Source organism: Scyliorhinus canicula, chromosome 9, assembly GCF_902713615.1.
Source record: "Scyliorhinus canicula chromosome 9, sScyCan1.1, whole genome shotgun sequence".
Taxonomy (NCBI): domain Eukaryota; kingdom Metazoa; phylum Chordata; class Chondrichthyes; order Carcharhiniformes; family Scyliorhinidae; genus Scyliorhinus; species Scyliorhinus canicula.
Window position 1 is genome coordinate 70,984,334 of NC_052154.1, and position 19,427 is coordinate 71,003,760.

A 19,427-nucleotide genomic window follows, 5' to 3' on the forward strand; every position below is an offset into this window, starting at 1 on the left:
TAACCAGCTGCTTGCCCATATTTCATGGAAATAGGCACTTGGCAAAGCATGATGGATATTTAGCGTTATTTCAGTCAAGAGGTCTGGATGAAGTAGTCAGAAGGTCATACAATGTAAACAAGCGTACAGCTGCACATTGTTTTGCTAACAACATATAATTATTATTTTTCTTAGGCAAGGAACCCAAGGCCTGTTATTAAAATCTACTCCGGCCTGCTCAGTTTTCTGTCTCTTGCTAATCTAAATAATGCTTTCTGTCCTAGATATTGCTTACTGTATCATATAAATTGCCTACCTTTACCTCTGTAAAGCAGGGACAATTGGAATGACTGTGGTCTCTCCAACCCCCCCACGAACTTTGTGTTTAATTAAAGGACCTTTGGCGAAAACTCGAAGTGCTGACTTATAATTTCTTCGACAATTATGAATGGATCCTTTATAAGCAGGTTTATAATTTTCACTTGGTAATACAGAACTTGAAGATTTTTGAAAAGAGAGACCATGTTGCCAAAGTTTTTCATCTTGCACTCATCAGGATAAACACAAGAATATCAAATTTCAAACAATCACAATTTATATCATAGGAGAAAAGGTTGCCAATTGGATGGCAAGTTGACTATGATTGGCTGAGGTGTTGTCATGGAGAAAGCTATCCTGCAGTACGTTGACTATCCTGATCAGATCATTGTTCATTGTGTATCATGCAGACTCACAATATCAGACAAGTGGCAGATCTGCCTCAAATTACACTGGGAAGATAAAGTATTTCAAACATTTTAACAGTTTCAGAAAGTTGTTTAATGCTGCCAATATCCAGTGGCTATGTGAACTAACAGGATGCTATCGTCAGTCCAAAAAGATGTTCTGCCAACATACAAGTGAGCGACATTGTATATAAATTTCAATGCTGGAGCAGTGCCAAGTGTGCAGGCCATACATCCCAAAGATTGGCTGATCAAATCAAACAGCATGTTCTTTTGGATATTTGTAATAAGCAGAGTACAGACCGCTCTCAACCAGCCTACACCTGAAAAACCTGAAACAAAATGGCAACTGCTAGATATCAGTCCATAACTGGGAAGTACTTGCTGATCAATCCTGAGTGCAATAATAGCTACACTTTAAAAAAAATTTAGATTACCCAATTATTTTTTCCAATTAAGGGGCAATTTAGCGTGGCCAATCTACCTACTCTGCACATTTTTGGGTTGTGGGGGCGAAACCCACGCAGACACGGGGAGAATGTGCAAACTCCACACGGACAGTGACCCAGAGCCGGAATCGAACCTGGGACCTCAGCGCCGTGAGGCGGTTGTGCTAACCACTAGGCCACCGTGCTGCCCTCAATAATAGCTACACTAAAACCAAATTCAGATAATCAGTTGAACTTGCAATGTGGCTCATTTATGCTTGCTGGAAGTGGCACACACTCATACACAGGGACTCGTTCTGAGCAAACAAAAAGAATATGTCCAGGCTTTGTGCCTCTTTTGAATTACCCAGGAGCTTGGGGTGCCTATAGTTGCTTGTTGCTTTCTCCATGGCAACTTATCAACCAATCAGCATCCTTTGCTCCTGTAGTATAAATTGTTGTGATCGTTTGAAATTTGTCATTCTTGAGTTTGTCCTGATGAGTGCAAGATGAAAAGCTTCAGCAATATGTCTCTCTTTTCAACAATGGTTATAACTTTGCTATTCAGAGCACAGATAAAGTGTTCCTTCAGTGAGAGTAATACTAAAGTATATTTTGTTTGAAACCAATGCTATTCATTTACATGATAACTCCCCTTGAAAGATAAAAGGATTTAAGCTCACTTCACTGAGATACTAAAGTTGAAAGTTTCTACTGAGTTGGAACATTTTATTTTATTTTTGCACTGCTCTCAGCTAGGGACAAATATAGCGAGGTGAATTCCCTGAATGTCAGGAAACAGACCAAGTTCAAAGTTAGTTAAACATAAAAAAAGTTCTGGATTTCAACAGAGTCCGTGGGAGGGACACAGAAAGTAAACAATGTTGCAAAAAGTTGCTTCGAAACTTCTGTTTCGAACAGGGATGAAAAACAGGGATGGCGGATCTGCAACGTTATTGAAAACCTGACTCCTCCCGTCCATTTGTTTTTCCCTCGCCCCAAGCCGCCCAAAGGAAAATGTGCATTGTTTGATATTTGTTTCATTCTGGAGGATCTACAATCAAAAGAGATCCACACAACTCACACAGACTGCTCAAGATTTTCCCTGTCTAAGGGAAATTAATAACCCCAGTTACCAAGAGGCAGCATTAGACTGGACTAGGTGAATTTACTAGACCAGTTCACAACACACTCTCTCATTACACAAATCTGTTGTAACTGATGGAGAAGGATGGAGGTGAGAGGATTAGTGAGCTGTATGGATATAAATCCTGGTTGTCTCTACTTTGTAAGTCTCTATATTCTATCTGATTTTGTATAAATTTGATTTGTGAGATTAGTTTGTCAAATGCCTGCCGTGCGTACACATAATTCCTGCCTGTCTGAAGTGCGAAAGACAACAGGGACAGATCTTCAATTTACTGCATGAGGTGGGCAGTGGCAAGGGGAAGGGGCAGGCGGTAAAACTGGCATTAACCTGGTGTGCATTATAGAATCTGTGCAATATCATTGATGTTAAAAGATAGTGGGCCTGATTATGCGATTCTGAGGCTCAGTGCAGAGGATCTGTGGCGTTTTACGTGGACAAAATTGGCGGCACCCCCTCACCGATCCTGCGACCAGGTAAAACACCCAGCCCCCATGAAATAAATGGCTGGAGAATGACCGGGTCCGTGGTCGCGCATGTACATGACTACGATCTGCAACAGTCGTGCCGTAAAACATGGCGGCAGCCGTGCGCGGATGCGACCTGCCAGATAGTGCCCCCCTGGCCACCCCATCGCCACCCCCCACCAGTCACCCCGCTCCTGCAGAAGCCCCCTCCCAGCCAGCAGCACGGCTCCCGCCCGACTGTGACGGTGTTGGACGTAGGCCGCAGCCGCCACACCAGGTTCCCGCACGGCTGAGACCATGGGTGATCCGCGCCGTTGTGAACTCGGCCCATCGGGGGGGAGGGCCTTTAGGTGACACGCTGAGGCCGTCCCAACGGCGTGCGCCGCACGCCACATGATGCCGGTTTGGATGTGGCGAAGCATACGAAACCTGCGTCAAACAGGTGCCACCCCAGATTTCAAAGTCAAAAGGGATTCTCCGCCCGATGACCTATTGCGAAATTGGCGTCGGGGAATGGAGAATCCAGCCCAATGATTATCAGGCATTTGCCTGGATGAGTGCAGCTCCAACAACACTCAAGAAGCTCAACACCATCCAGGACAAAGCAACCCCTTTTACTGGCACCCCATCTACCACTTTAAACGTCCAGTCCTCCACCATCAGTGGACTGTGAAAATGAAATGAAAATCGCTTATTGTCACAAGTAGGCTTCAAATGAAGTTACTGTGAAAAGCCCCTAGACACCACATTCTGGCGCCTGTTCAGGGAGGCTGGTACAGGAATTGAACCCGTGCTGCTAGCTTGCTCTGGTCTGCTTTAAAAGCCAGCTATTTAGCCCACTGTGCTAAAGCAGCCCCAAGACTGTGGCAGTAGTGCATCTATTGGATGTATTGCAGTAACTCAACAAGGATCCTTCAACAGCACCTTCCAAATGCACAAACTCTACCACTTTGAAGGACAAGGGTAGCAGATACATGAGAAAACCTGCACCTGTATGTACACCTCCAAGTCATACACCAGACTTATTTGGAAATATATCACTGTTCTTTCACTATCGCTGGGTCAAAATCCTGGAACTCCCTAACAGCACTGTGGATGTTCCTACAACACATGAACAGTGGCAGTTCAAGAAAATGTAGCACTATCACCTTCCCAAGGGCAGTCAGTGATGTGCAATAAACTGGCCTAGCCAGTGAGGTCCATATCCCATGAACAAATGAGCATCAAGCACTTTGGGACATATGGTCGTGAAAATTGTGATCTAAAATCACAATTCTTTCAAAAATGGCACCAGATTTTCAGAACTTTACCACAAGCTTTCCAAATACACGATGACAGAGACAATTTGTCAGCTTTTATAACTTCATTTACAGTTCCCAACGTTCCATGGGACAATAATAGGAGAATAAATATACACACATAAATAATCATTACCTGAAGCAAGCACAGCGAGAGATTTAACTGTCCCGCCCCATGGAGCTCCGAGTGATATGAATCCATGAATGAATTTGTCTTTCCATTCCTGGGGCTGCCTCCTCAGGAAGTACAAGATGTACAGATTCCCCATGCTGTGCCCCAGCAGGTAAACGGGCTTGCTGTAGGCCCTGTGCATTTCCTCGATTAGTTCCTTCAATTTGTCAAAATACTCTTCTTGCTCATCTGTCAATCAAAATGGAGCCAAGTGTTACGATCGGCAACAGCTTTGCACATGAGCAGTGAGTGTACTGTGAGGGCGTAAAAAAGATGGAGTGTATGTTCATGGCTCTTCACCCTGTGTGTTCCTACTCACAGCTATACTGCTATGCACAGGAAAAGATTGCACGTCTTTGGGCAAAGAATGGGGTGTGGGATTCATTAAATAGCTGATTCAATGAGTTAACACAGACATGATGGGTTGAATGGCTTCCTTTTGTGCCGTCACGTTATGTGCTGAACTGCCGCAGAAGTCTACGTTCAGATTTCAGTGGTAATATTTTTCACGTGGTTAGTATTTTTGGTCAGAAAAGTCGTAGCTTGAAGAGGTGTCCGTTATCTGTACTCACATGCTGCCACTCTCCAGTCATATGGGGCAGCTCGCACAGTCTCATCACGAATATAGCCTGCGTTCACCAAGAATTGCACCAACGTGTGCATGTACCCTGTCAAAGCAAAATTCCAGTTTTTACACCGAGTAAACTGTTCAACATGGCTGACTTGGTTACCAAATGGGCCCCACGAACTGGGCCATAATATTGGCATTATGGGTTAATGGAAGTAATTGAGGCTGTGTTAATTGAACATTTCAAACCCAAAATGGATAGATTCTTGTTAAGTAAGGGTATTAAAGGGTGGAGGACTAAAATAGAAAAATGGATTCAGGATACAGATTAGCAATGATCTAATCTAATAGCAGAACAAGCTTGAAGGGCTGAATGGCCTATTATTGTTCCTGGGTTTCAAAGAGATCAGGATACAATAGAGACAAGATCAGCCGGGAGTTTGCCGAGGGACATATACCTACACTGCGTTTGCATCAGGTACACTATGGTGAGGAGATGATAATACTGTAGCTACAGTCTTACCTATTCCAAAGAGGGTGAGTAGAATATCAAATCTTAAAGAGGTGGAGAAGAACTCAATGAAGAAAGAGATAGAATGATAGCCACATGAGTAAACATGGACCCCGTGAAAGAAGCAGATGAGAAATAGATGTATCATAGGATCGAGAATCAATAAGTGCTTGCAGGTTTGGTCATCATCACACAACTGTGTGTGGGAGCTTGCTGTGTGCAAAATGGCTGCCACATTTCCTGCAAGGTCTACATTTTAATAAGTGCATCATTGACTGTAAAGTGCTTTGGGATATCCTGTGCTTGTGAAAGGTTTGCCAGCTTTCTCAAACAAACCTGCTAGTTTCAATGGATCCAGGTACTCCACGGAATCGGTCTTCCCAAAGCCAGGAATCCGGGTCACCACTCCAGGTGAATTTGAGCTTCTCTTTGTCGTTCGGTTGAAAACAAGTCTAAGAAAGATTCAGTTGTGTCAAATGCCAATAAAACAAAACATTAAGCAAACCATACACAATGCTCGACGGAAGTGACTTTTCTCATCTTTCATCTGCATTGGGTTTACTCTGGGCTAGATTTTCAAGTTGCCAGCTGACTGTAAGACTGGCATTGATGGGAATGAAAATCAGACGGTTTCTATAATGGACACCCAATCTATAGCACCAGCTCTAATCCTGGGCAACAAGTTGAGAAGTCACTTCTATATTTGGGAGGCTGTCACGGTTCTGTTCTCATCGCCTCTATTCCCATTTAGTTCTGATCAACCTGAGTGACTTCTGTTTCATTCCCATTCAGGTAAATTCCAGTTTCAGCTTCACTATTGTGGGGATAAGCCAAGCAGAACTTGAATGCTTGCCTTCTAGGAGGTAGGGGAAAGTTTCTAGCCCATGCGGCATCAGTCAGGCATTGGCATAACTAAGAAGGCTGTCCAATCAGCTGAGGGAGGTGAGGAGATGAGGGAGACTTTCGGGAATTGGGAAACACCACCAAGAAAACAAATGAAAAGTAGCATTCAATACACTTGGTAATAAGAAAGATAAAGAGTCAGCCTTTTTGTTAAAACTGTACTTGACCGTATTATAGCATCCATACCTTATTTTGATATCTGCAGAGAAAATCTATAAGAACAATTTGATCTTAATGGAAGAAGCCTTTTTTTTCCACAGCTGTCTTGATACTTTACGGATCCCAGCCAGGAGTGGGGTGGGCAAGAAAAAGAACGGGTAAAATAGGATGTCTACCACCCACCACCTACCAATCTACCCCAGAGCTGCCCCCATAATACGGTGAGCGGGTAAGGCCAGCTCGCCCACCCTTAGATCTACTCCTGATTCTGCCCCCACTGCCGTAATACCTGTGGCTAAAGAAGGTGGAATGAAGGAGGCCAGTCGTACACTTCACCATTTCAGGTGAAAAGGTGGGAAGGAAGGGGCAGTATCTTCTGTGCCCATCTGGTGCAGCCCCTCAATATGGTTTGACAAAAAGAATCACCCAGACTCAAAACATTAGCTCCCTTCTCTCTCCACAGATGCTGCCAGACCTGCTGAGATTGTCCAGCAGGGGGCTGTTTAGCACAGGGCTAAATCGCTGGCTTTGAAAGCAGACCAAGCAGGCCAGCAGCAAGGTTCGATTCCCGTAACAGCCTTCCCGAACAGGCACCGGAATGTGGCGACTAGGGACTTTTCACAGTAACTTCATTTGAAGCCTACTCGTGACAATAAGCGATTTTCATTTCATTTCATTTTCTGTTTTTGTTTCAGATTCCAGCATCTGCAGTAATTTGCTTTTACCCTCCCTCACCCTCAAGATGGTACCTTCCCCCTTGGTGCCTCCCTCCCTGGTCTCCAGAATGCAACACCCATGGCCTCAACATCCCCCGAACCCCTCCCTCCAGAATACCTAGGCCCCCATCCCTCCCCAACCAAAAGCCCGGATGCAGCTAAGTCCAGGATCCGTTCTTTCTTATCAGTACTGCTTGTAGCTCACCTCCCTCAGCTAATTGGATGGCCTGCTTAGTTATGCCAATGCCTGACTGATGCTGGCTGCTGGTGGCATGGGCTAGAAACCTTCTCTTCCTCCTAGCAGGCACTGTTGTAACTACTAAACTACTGGCCAATTAGCTTGGCTGGCCGCTTTCAAGGATGGGAGATCCTGACCCCAAGAGGCGGAAGTCCCACAATTACCTTGAGAAGGCCAACCCCAGTGTTGGCCTTCTCAAGTATGGCATGGCATGGCAGCCTTTATAAAACTCGGTCGGCTCGGGTCTGACTTTTCGGGGTGGGCAATACATGCCCCCACCACTGTAAAATTCACACTGATGTATGAGTGATTGAGAGATGGTCACTGAAGTAAATGGAATACATGGGAAATTGGTAACACTGGGGGCAATGGAATCTGAGACAAATGCCAAGGATTTCCTTGGAGATTCTTCCACTGGCCACCATAACGTTGCCTTAACATTGGTGGAAGCTCTGCTGACTTATTTATCTCAGTTTCCTGCCAATGTTACACCAGCAGGTGGACTCCAGCATGACCCCAACCAATAATGAATGGACTACCATTCGAATGAATCTCTCTGATGCCCCTGGAACTCATGTTGAAATCTATGCACAGGAAAATTCCCAACTTGCACAGATAACAATTAAATTCTGATGTAAAAGGCAATACTATGAAAGGAAGATGAATAAGGTCCAGATTGCCTGATCATGGTGAGACCTCAATACCTGATATTATCTAGCCAGCAGTCAATTCCAATGGGCATGAACATGTTCAGATTGAGCCACAATGCAAAGTATTGATTGGTCTTCTTCATGCATAGCCAGTGGACTACAGTGGATTTATTCAGCTTCGCTTCCAGACGGTTTCCAACATGTCCGGGCACTTAGAACAACAAAAAAACACACAGGATAATTGTGAGTCATTTACCTAAAATGGTCGATTTTCAGATTGGTACCCAGGTGTAGACTGGCAATACCCATTTTCAGGAGTTTTTTCTCACCTCCTTTAACATGGAGTGTGATAGAAAACTCTCCACTTGCCTGGATAAGTGCAGCTCCAACAATACTCAAGAAGCTCGACACCACCCAGGACAAAGCCCGCTTGATCAACATCCCATCTACCACCTTAATCGTTCACTCCTTCCACCTTCCACCTCCAGCACACAGCAGCTGCAGTGGGTCCCATAAAAAAGCTCCACTGCAGAAGCTGACCAAGTCTCCATTGATGATATTTTCCAAACCGTTAACACCTCAAACACCAAGGGCAGCGGACATTTGGGAACACCAGCACCAGTAAGCACCCCTCCAAGTCACTCGTCATTATGACTTGGAACCATATTGCCATTCCGTCATTGTCGCTAGGTCAAAATCCTGGAACTCCCTTCATAACAGCACTGTGGGTGTATCTACACCACATGGAATACAGTGGTTCAAGAAGGCAGCTCACCACTACCTTCTCAAAGACAATTAAGGATGGGCAACAAATGCTGGGCCTGGCCGGTGACACTCATATCCCATGAAACAAGAAAACAACTGAACATCAGTGGTGACTGTGCCGCACAGCCAATCTTTCACACCACTTTTACTCTTGGCAAGTAAGTTGATAATCTGAAATAAAAATAGAAAACAGAGGAACTACTCGACAGGAGAAGGAGACTCCATGGAGGGAGATAAAGGAGTTAATAATTCAGCTTGATGATCAGAACTGGCCATCACTGTACTTTTGTGATTGAGGCAACCCTGCACCTCTTTGTATGAGAACATCAGGCAGTGACCATGTGTCATAATGCTAGGTTTCGTTACAATGATTTGATATGTGAAGCTCGTTAAATTGGAAGTTGCTGATTACGTGTACATATGCATGGTAAGTAAGCATAGCTATAAAGTTGTCAAAAATCTTGGTATAGGCCAGTGTTGACTGAAAGGCAACAAATAATGGCAGGCATACTTGTACCATCTACCTGAAATGTTTGGGCAGCCTTAACCTTCCAGTATTCAAAAGGTCTGGCAATTTCTTCTGTATCTAAATATGTGTGTTTAAACTAATTTGCCAATGAGAGAGAAAACAATAAATAGTAGCGAGCGAGGAGCAGAAATGAAATAGAACCATAGAATTCCTACACCGCAGAAGGAGACCATTCAGCCCATCGAGTCTGCACTGACCCTCTGAAAGAGCACCCCTCCTAGACCCACTGGCCCACTCCATCTCTGTAACCTCACCTGACCTGCACATCTTTGGACGCTTAGGGGCAATTTATCATGACCAATCTACCTAACTTGGACATCTTTGGATTGTGGGAGGAAACCGGAGCACCCGGAAGGAACCCACGCAGACACGGGGAGAACCATAAAACTCTTCACAAACAGTGACCTGAGGCTGGAATTGAATCCGGGTCCCTGGTGTTCTGAATGAGCAGTGCTAACCATTGTGCCACCGCCCAGAGAGATAAAAACAGTAAAATTAGAAATGACTAAAAATTTGCATATTCAAATTGAGGAAAACAGCAAAAGTTTCAAAGGAAATATTGAATTACGCGCACGTCAATGTCCAAGTGTAACTAATAGTGTTGCCAAGCTGCAGGCATTCATTTGTTCCGTGGGATTATGAGATTAAATGAAAATGGCTTATTGTCACAAGTAGACTTCAAATGAAGTTACTGTGAAAAGCCCCTAGTCGCCACATTCCAGCGCCTGTTCGGGGAGGCTAGTACGGGAATTGCTGCTGGCCTGCCTTGGTCTGCTTGCAAAGCCAGTGATTTAGCCCAGTGTGCTAAACAGAGAGACAACTCAAACAATTGCAACAGTAGTGAACTCGCCAACATTGAGGGCATTTAAAAGTTTATTGGATAAGCATATGGATGATAAGGGCATAGTGTAGGTTAGATGGCCTTTAGTTTTTTTTTCCATGTCGGTGCAACATCGAGGGCCGAAGGGCCTGTACTGCGCTGTATCGTTCTATGTTCTAGGGCCAGAAACCAGTGTTGAATATTCATAGTTCTAAAGCATTCAGCAATGAAAGAGAAATAGAAAGAAAGGGGAAAACGTGACAGTATTGATTAAGGATATTGTTACAACTCTAAACAGAATCTATTGGCTTGAATTGAAAAAAAAATTTCAATGGATCTCCAAACAATATTGCCAAGACTAGAAAGTTTGTGGCGAATTTCAATGGCATGTAACAAAAATTGAATAGTAACATTAATATAGATTGGGGAAAACAAAGTGCTGAGGGTAAAGAAGGAGAGGAATTCCTGATTTGCCATAAAGGAGAACATTCTTCGTCAATCTGTCTCCTGTCTAGCAAGGTAGGAATCAATGTTGGTTCTGGGTAAATAAATCGGGGAAAAGGAATGTGTTACAGGAGGGGATTTCCCTGCCAACAGTGATCTCAACATATTAGAGTAAATATGGAAGAAATTAGAAAATATTTGAGGAAAATTGATTAACTGGAGAAGAGCTAATTTCAGTGATTTAAAGGTACATGGAGATTGGGAAGGGAAATTGTAGGATATAGCAACAATGAAGCAATGGAGGAAAGAGATGGTGTAGTTCTAAACTGAACATACTTTTTTGAAGAAACAAGTTGGAGCATCGAAAAGCTGTTAAATGTTAAAATAAGATAGAAAAAGACGGCACGTGGTGCAGTGGTTAGCACTGGGACTGCGGCGCTGAGGACCTGGGTTCGAATCCCAGCCCTGGGTCACCATCCGTGTGGAGTTTGCACATTCTCCCCACGTGTGTGTGGGTTTCACCCCCACAACCCAAAGATGTGCAGGTTAGGTGGACTGGCTACGCTAAATTGCCCCTTAATTGGAAGATAAAAATAATTGGGTACTCTTAATTCATATTAAAGAAAAAACAAATAGCAAAAGGAGGCTAAATACAAAATGTCAGGAATATGTTCCAGTTAATAACTAAGGAGATGATGGCATGGGACCCAAAGGGAAATCTTCACGGAAGCAGAGGGCATTTAATTGTTGAATCCCTCACTATCAATATCCTGGGAGTTACCATAGACCAGAAACTGAACTAGACGACTCATATAAATACTGTGGCTACAAGGTCCAAGTTTGGGAAACCTGTGGTGAGTAATTCACCTCCTGACCCTAAATCCTGTCCACCCCGTGAAGGCACATGTCAGACATGCGATTGAATACTCCTCACTTACCTGGATAAGTGCAGTTAAAAACAACACTCGAGAAGCTCAATACCATCCAGGAAAGCGGCTTGCTTGATTGGAACACCATCAACTACCATACACTTTCACTCCCTCCACCACCTGCACACTGGTACAAGTTCACTGCAGCAATGTGCCAAGCTCCCTACGGCAGCATCTTCCAAATCAGCAAACTCAACCAGCTGGAAGGACCAAGGGCAGCGGGTGCATGGGAACACCACCACTGCTCAGTACCCTTGCCAGCCATACACCATCCTGACTTGGAACTATTATCATGGTTTCTTCAATGTCGCTGGGTCAAAATCCTGGAATTTCCTGAGAGCGCTGTGGACTGCAGAGATTCTAGAAGGCGGCTCACCAGCACCTTCTCAAGTACAATTAGAATTCCTACAGAATCCCTATGGTGCAGAAGGAGGCCATTCAGCCCATCAAGTCTGCACCGACCCTCTGAACGAACACCCTACCTTGGCACACTCACCCAAACCTATCCCCGTAACCTCACCTAACCTCTACATCTTTGGACACTATGGGGCGATTGTAGCGTGGCTAATCCACCTAACCCTGCACATCTTTGGACTGTGGGAGGAAACCGGAGCACCCGGAAGAAACCCATGTAGATACGGGTAGAAATTGAACCCGGGTCCCCTGGGGCTTTGAAGCAGCAGTGGCATCACGCCACCCAGGATGCCCAATAAAGGCTGAACGAATTAGCATCACCAACATACCAGGAAAATTATTGAAAAGCATCTGCCTTCACAAAGGTGGTAGATAATATGGTGGGGTTACTAAAAGAGCAGAGCAATGTTACATTATTTACAGGATAGCAATAGATAGTGAAGTGGGAAATCTTGTGGTGCCGTGGTAGTGACCCTACCTCTGGGCCAGTAGCTCTAGGTTCAAGTTCCATCTCAGGACTTGATGGCCATGGAAAGCGCATTCATAACATGGACAAACAGGTTGACTGCCAGCCCATAAATCTTTCCAATATGTCTGAAAGCAGGTAAGTGGGAGAGCTTCCTGATCAACCACACCGCAGAAACCCACAGCAAACCATTGCTGTACTTTGTCAAGCATAATCATGGGCCAATCCAATGGAAATACATGGTTGCCATTGCCCTCTTTGGGCATGGTACCTGAAGGAAGGAATAGAGAAGATTGGGCGCAGGACTAAGTGTCTGTGCCGTCGTGCACGCCGTCGCGTTTCATGACAGCGCGAAACGGGCGCGGGCAGTAGGGATCCTGGCCCCCAGAGGGGGCCAACACGGCGCTGAGTGGTTCGCGCCACTCCAGCCTTACATCCTGGTGCGGACTGGGGGCAGCGCCAACCCGCGCATGCGCAGTGGCAAAGCCCCAACCGTGCATGCACGGTAGACTCACAGAACGCTCTGGCCACGACGCAACATGGCGCAGGGGTATTGGGGCCAGAAGCAGAACAAAGTAGGCCCGGTGGGGGGGGAGAGGCCGGCCCACCGATCGGTGAGCCCCGAACCCGGGCCAGACCCCCTCAGAGGCACCCCCCTGGTGAAGGAGCGCTTTTCTCCGCCCCACAGGCCGCCCCCCGACCCTTCACGCAGAGTTCCCGCTGGTAGCGACCAGGGGTGAACGGCGCCAGCGGGACTCTGCCATTTCTGCGCGGCCACTCGGCCCATTCGAGCCGGAGAATCGGCGGCCCGGCCGCGAACAGCGGCCCGCGACCTGCACCACGCCAAATGCGCCGGCGCAAAAGGCGCCGATTCTCCGCACCTCAGAGAATCGTGTGCCGATGTCGGGGCGGCATGGCGCGGTTGCGGCGATTTTCCGGGCAGGCACAGGGCTGGGAGAATCGCGCCCATTGTTTTGAATCTCCGGTTATTAACCCACTCACTGGAGGGAATAGTTTTTCTTTAGCTACTCTCTTGAAACCTTATCATCTTAGAAACCTCTAACAGGTCACCTTCTAATCTTCTCTAACTCACTGAAAACAATGAAAATGATTGGCATTACTGAAAGTTGGTCAGTCACTTGGCATAGAAGGAATACATCCTCAGTTACTGAAAGAAACAAAGGTAGGAATCACAGAGACATTGGTCATAATCTTTCAACCCTCATTGAGTACATGTGCAATGCAGGAGACTGAAGGGCTGCTAATAATGCTCCATTATTCAAGAAAGGAAATAAGGGGCTGGATTGCCCATTGTGAGTCCGCCCTGCTCACGCTGCTAGCGAGGACAGAGAATTTAGCTGTACCATTCGCCGGTGGAGGGATTCTCTACTCACACTGCTGTCAATGGGAACTCCCATCGAAGCCACCCCGTGCTGCTGGGTAACCTACGGGCAGAGTAGCGCTGGCAGTGGGAACAGAGAATCCGGCTTCCAGAAAATGGCCAGAGAATCCAGCCAAAAGATAAAACTGGAAATTACAGGTCAGTTCGAGAAATGATTGGATCCATTATCAGGGACAAAACAAACGTATTTTTTAGGAAAGGTGTGAATTCATCAAGGAGAGTCAATATACTTGTTACAGGTACATTATGCCTGACTAACTTGGATGAAATTTTTACTGAGGTACCAGAGGTGGTTGATCAAGGTAGTGTACTGGATATGGACTTCCAGAATGTATTTGGCAAAGTACCCGCAGGAGGCTTATTAAGAAGATGAAAGCCCATGGAATTAGGAGGAAAGTGGCAGTACAGATACAAAATTGGTTCAGTGACAGGGAGGAAAGTGTGGGGGTGGGTGGATGTATTTGTTTTTTTTTTCTCAAATTGATGAGCCATGCTTTGCAGCCATATCAGTTTGAAGCCCATTATTTTTTGCCATTTTTATGGATAGTCTGGATTGGATTGTGGGAGCAGCCTTTTCGAGTTAGCACATGATTTGAAACTTGGCGAAGTACTGTAGTAGACCTCAAATAGGATAGATATAGGTTTTAGGATTGCAGAGACAGGATGGTGAACATGGCAGGAACGTGGCAGACAGAGTTCAGTGCAGACAAGTGAAAAGTGATGAACTTTGGGAGGATCAATACTGAAAAGCAGTATATCATTAATGTCCTGATTGTGAAAAGTATAGATGAACAGAGATACTTAATTGTGCCGAGATACAAATCCCGAGAAGAAGTAAAGCAAACCGATAAGAAGATTTATAAAATAATGGATTACTTGGGTATATAAATAGAGGAATAGAATAAAAAGCAGAGTGTGATCGAACTTTAAAAATTCACTGGTTACTCAGCGAGGGTATTGTGGACAATTCTGGCGCTCCACTCCAGAAAAGATGCACAGACCTTAAAAAAGGTGCAGAGGGGGTGAACCAGGCTCTTCCCAGAGTTGAGAGACTTCCATTATGACAAGGGGAAAGGTTAGGACTGTTTTCAATGAGCCCGGGGATGATTGCGAGTTGCGTGATTAGACGGTTCCAAGATGGGGGGGTTTTGATAGAGAAAAACATTTCCTGCCGGTGAGTGGGTCAATAACCAGAGATTACAGATTAAAAATGATTGAAAAGGGACCTAGAGAGATATGGAGAAATGTTTTCATTCAAAGGCATCTGGTATGCTCTACCTGAAAATAGATGGTAGCCAATTCAAAGAAGTTGAACAGAAACGTATGGATAAGAAACTTACAGGGTTACACACAACAAGCAGGGGTAGAGCGATAGAGTTTTACAGCACAGAAAGAAGCCTTTCGGCCCATTGTCTCAGTGCTGGCCATCAAACACCTATCTATTCTAACCTCACTTTCCAGCACTTGGTCTATAGTCTTGTATGCCATGGCATTTTAAGTGCTCATGTAAATGCTTCTTACATGTTGTGAGGCTTCCCATCTCTACCACCCTTTCAGGCAGTGAGTTCCAGATTCCCACCACCCTCTGTTCTTCCTCACATCCCCTCCAAGTCTCCTGTCCATTACCTTAAAAAATGTGGCACGAAGGACAACTGCACTTTCCAATAGTCAGGGCAGGCATAATGAGGTCAAATGGCCTTCTTCCATATGTTACTATGAATCTATCTGTCCACTAGATGGTGTGCAGAGCTCTTGGTGTCTATGGCACTAATCCAGGTCACCACCTGGATCTATGCTGCATATACTGTCCCCAATACAGATGCAGTGGATAACAGTCGATCTTAAGGCGGTTTCCAAGTTAACTTGCTGAACTGCTGCTCCCTGTGAAAGATGCACTGGGATACCAAACAAAGCAACCATCATCAGATTCAATTCACTCTGAAACGCATCCACTTGGTGTTCACCGCGTTCAGCTCTTGCACTGCTCCATCGATCCATCAGACGTTCCTTTTCCTGTTTCCACCAATTTCTGGCCACTCAAAAAGTTGCAGCAGTCAGTTTCTGCTTTTGGCATTGTGTTGGGTAACATATTGCCTCCCGCAGTAGCCACTTCCTACTCGGTAACCACTTTGCCCTCCATGGAGCAGGAGAACCTCCAAGAGCTGAGAACGGGATCCTGTCCACTGGAATAACCAACAGGACATGAACTTTGATCTGGCATTCCTTTTCAAAACAACATTCAGATTTGCTGCAAACATGGCGTGATGTTGGTTCAAAGGTAACAAAAATGACCATGATCTTTGATGCTCTATCACATCACGGCTGATATTCTTGTAACACTAGCAGGATATTGGAAGGCAGACTGTACGAGGTTATAATCGTTTCTTTCACTCATTATATACCCAAATCAAAGACAGATGCTGATCAACCTGGTGCCTTAAAGGGTCTCAGCAGCAGGCAAATTAAAAATAAAATGTGCACAGGATAAAACACCCACTTAAACCAAATCCAAATTGTCCAAGATCTAAATACACTGCACATCCCAACTATAAAGCTGCATAGGCTACACGCTGATGAAAATAATTTCTTGTTTTAAAAACGAGCTATACTTTCCTTCAACCACATTGTTAAATATTACTCAGATGAGCATTTCACAAGCAGGACAAACAACCTGAGATTGCCTTACAATGGGGCTGCTGCAACTCAAACTCAATAATCCAACAGATTTAATTTTGGTAATCAGTTCCGTATAGACAGCATGGTTTATCAAGCAGGAGTATGGGGAAAGGTCTCACTCATCAGGTATAGGTGCTGCATAGTCCTGCCTCACTCGTCCCGTCTTACACAGAGACAGGAGGAGCTTGGGACTTCCCCTCTCAGAGTGATTGGATGTCTCCTGGCACAGTATGTAGGTATCAGTGCTGTGCCTCCATTAGATATAGGCGACCACCTCAATTATTCAGATGAACCTGTCCTTGCAATTTGAGATGGGAACTCGGGAATGTTAAAATGCCGAGTGGGCATCCTGCTCTGCTGCACTTTATCCTTACAAGGATTTCGTGGAATTTCCTAGTTCAAATATTTTATAGCTGACATCTGTCTGTCTTGTGAGGCGATGGATTGTGTCCAGGGTGTGCTGTATTGATCATTGTCAGTTGTGGCTATAGGGTTGATTCATGAGTGGCAGTTCCTTCTGCAGCTGAATAGCGTTTGACCCAAAGTGATGTCTTTTCATTCCGGCAGGGTCTTGTTTCCGCCATCTGGTCATTTCATTTGCCCCCTGCTTTTTTAACGTCCTTTTCTCCTGCCAATTCTAATTCCAAGTCATTTAATTCATTCTACATTACCATCCAAATAAACTGCGGGCACAATTCAGCAGCTTCTTGCGAGATTTGCGAATTGCAAAGGGCGTGATCCAGATCTGCATATTTAAATGAACCATTAGGCCCATTTAAATGTGCATTTGCCGGATTCTTCAGGTGCTCAGGACCTAACAGCCGCACCTTAGAGACCTCGCTAGGGCGCTGCTTAGTACTGGTTTCCACAAGCATGGACCAGTCATAATGGTACCTGGGGAGTGTCTCCCAGGCTATTCGAGACCCCTGGGAGGTCAGGGACAGGGCAGGGTGGCATCCTGTCACTCCCTCTGGCGCCCAGGCACCTTGGCACAGCCACCCGGTTCCTGGGTGCCACTGTCCGGTTGGCAGGGGCACTGCCAGGCTGGCAGTGTCAAGGTGCCTGGGTACCAGTTTGGCACCGCCAGGGAGAGGGCCCGGGGTCTTTACCAGATGGAGGGGGGTGAGAGAGTGTTCCCGGGAACCTCCCTGAGGTTTGGGGAAGGGGTCAAAAGTGGATTGGGGCTAAAAGGGTAAGGGAAAGATCAGGGCATCCAGACAAAATGTTCGGTGAGGAGCCTTTGTGAGGAGAAATGACTCAAGTGCGGCCTAGGCAGATAGGCCAAACAAAATGGCAAAATGCTGTTGAATAGCAGGGAATTTCTCGGTACAGCAGCCACCAAGAAACACCCCGCTAAATGTGCCAAAACCCGACATTGATTTTTTTCCATTGAATTGTGCCTCATAACTTTGTAAAGGCCATAAATGCCACTCATACTAGCAAGTGGTGTGGTGATATGCATTCCTGTAAATACACAAGGGTTATTGTAAATACACTATGACTAAGTAAACATTAGAGGGAGCACCAGAGACGTCATGATGTGCAGCCATACAGCTAATGAACACATAGAATAGGACACGGCCAAAGGGCAGTCAAGACACCCAGAGGTGACCTGACCACAAGGGGACTTTACACAACCCATGCTCTGTCTCTTTCCACAGGCGACACTTAGAGAGTAGGACAGGGGCAGATCAGAAGCATCACACCCACCACATGGCTTGGAGCAGACTGGTTAGTTAGACTGAGTTACTATAGCAAGATTAGCAGGAGAGTCGAACTCATAGAGAACTGTGCTAATGGTTCAATAAATCACATTGAACTTACTTCAAAGTCTGGAGTATCTTTTGGTCAAAGCTGCATCGAGTAGCAGCCTGTGTTATCCCAGAGTACATAACACAACAAGTGGCACATGTCTTATATAAACGCGAGTGTGGCAGAGGGCGGGGTGAGTGGGAGGTGGGGGGGGGGTGTGTGGAATTTTCAACTTATGCCTGACCATGAAACTGACGTTGCAGATCAGCTGCATGTTATAGAGGCTGTCCAGTGATTTCAATTGAAATGAAAACCAAGCAGTTTCTATAACAAGTGACTGACCCAATAACAAGTTGGCAATTGAAATGAAATGAAATGAAAATCGCTTATTGTCACAAGTAGGCTTGAAATGAAGTTCTTGTGAAAAGCCCCTAGTCGCCACATTCCGGCGCCTGTTCGGGGAGGCTGGTACGGGAATTGAACCGTGCTGCTGACCTGCCTTGGTCTGCTTTCAAAGCCAGCGATTTAGCCCAGTGTGCTAAACCAGCCCCTCAATTGAAGCCAAGGGAGCTATTATTGACTTTTCTTTCTCATTACGTCCCCTGTTAAGTATTATATTTCATTTTGGCTTAATTGGCAAAAGTAATATGCAGGATAGACCTCTTTTAAAATTCTTGTCACACTCTTCCTTCTGTAACGCTGCTGCCATATGCCTCGCTGCACCTTTTGAAATTCCAGTAGCAATGTTGCCGCTGACATTCTCTTCCTGGGCACCGAGTGGATGGATTTATTTTTAGATTTACAGCTTTCGCTTTCTGAACATCAGGAGGTGTCGATACAGTCTTTCGCCAAACGCCACCCCCCAACAAAAAAAATCAGTACAATTGACCGCCATCACTTGCCCCCACCATTGCAACCTCCTCTCCGCCACCAGCCCAACCATCCCGCCACACCACGGCTCTCACTTGCTTTGCTTACCAACAATCAGGGGCGGGAGTTCGCTGTGCTTTAAGTTTACATCTTCAGGGCCTATCGGTGGAAACAAAACATTGAGAAGCCAAATTGTCTTTGGAGATTCAGGTGCTGACGGCTGGATAGAGATGGCCGCCAAGATCAGGGAGAGAGCAAGACTCAGTTGAGGGAGATCTCTCATTTTTCACTGCTCGCTCTCTCTCTCTCTCTGTCTGAGATGATCTCAGTGCGAACTAGCAAAGCTTTCAAGGTCCTGACTTTAGCAAGTCAGATAGTTCAGGCTGAGTAAATACTCAA

The 19,427-nt window shown here is 45.5% G+C and overlaps 1 protein-coding gene across 2 annotated transcripts in view; it reads right to left on the reverse strand.

Moving 5' to 3' along the window:
- The window catches only part of lcat (lecithin-cholesterol acyltransferase), a 32,216-nt gene extending 12,844 nt beyond the window's left edge, over positions 1–19,372 (reverse strand). The window contains exons 1-5 of one of the 2 annotated variants that reach the window (XM_038806889.1): positions 19,137–19,372; positions 8,016–8,172; positions 5,632–5,747; positions 4,789–4,884; positions 4,181–4,405 (exon numbers count right to left, since the gene is read on the reverse strand). In XM_038806889.1, the coding sequence (XP_038662817.1) occupies positions 4,181–4,405; positions 4,789–4,884; positions 5,632–5,747; positions 8,016–8,172; positions 19,137–19,311 (769 nt within the window). In that variant the 5' untranslated portion in view covers positions 19,312–19,372. Of the gene's footprint in view, positions 1–4,180; positions 4,406–4,788; positions 4,885–5,631; positions 5,748–8,015; positions 8,173–18,230; positions 18,250–19,136 lie in introns of those variants that run through there. The other variant, XM_038806890.1, reaches the window with a different exon arrangement.
- Positions 19,373–19,427: the final 55 nt, after the last annotated feature.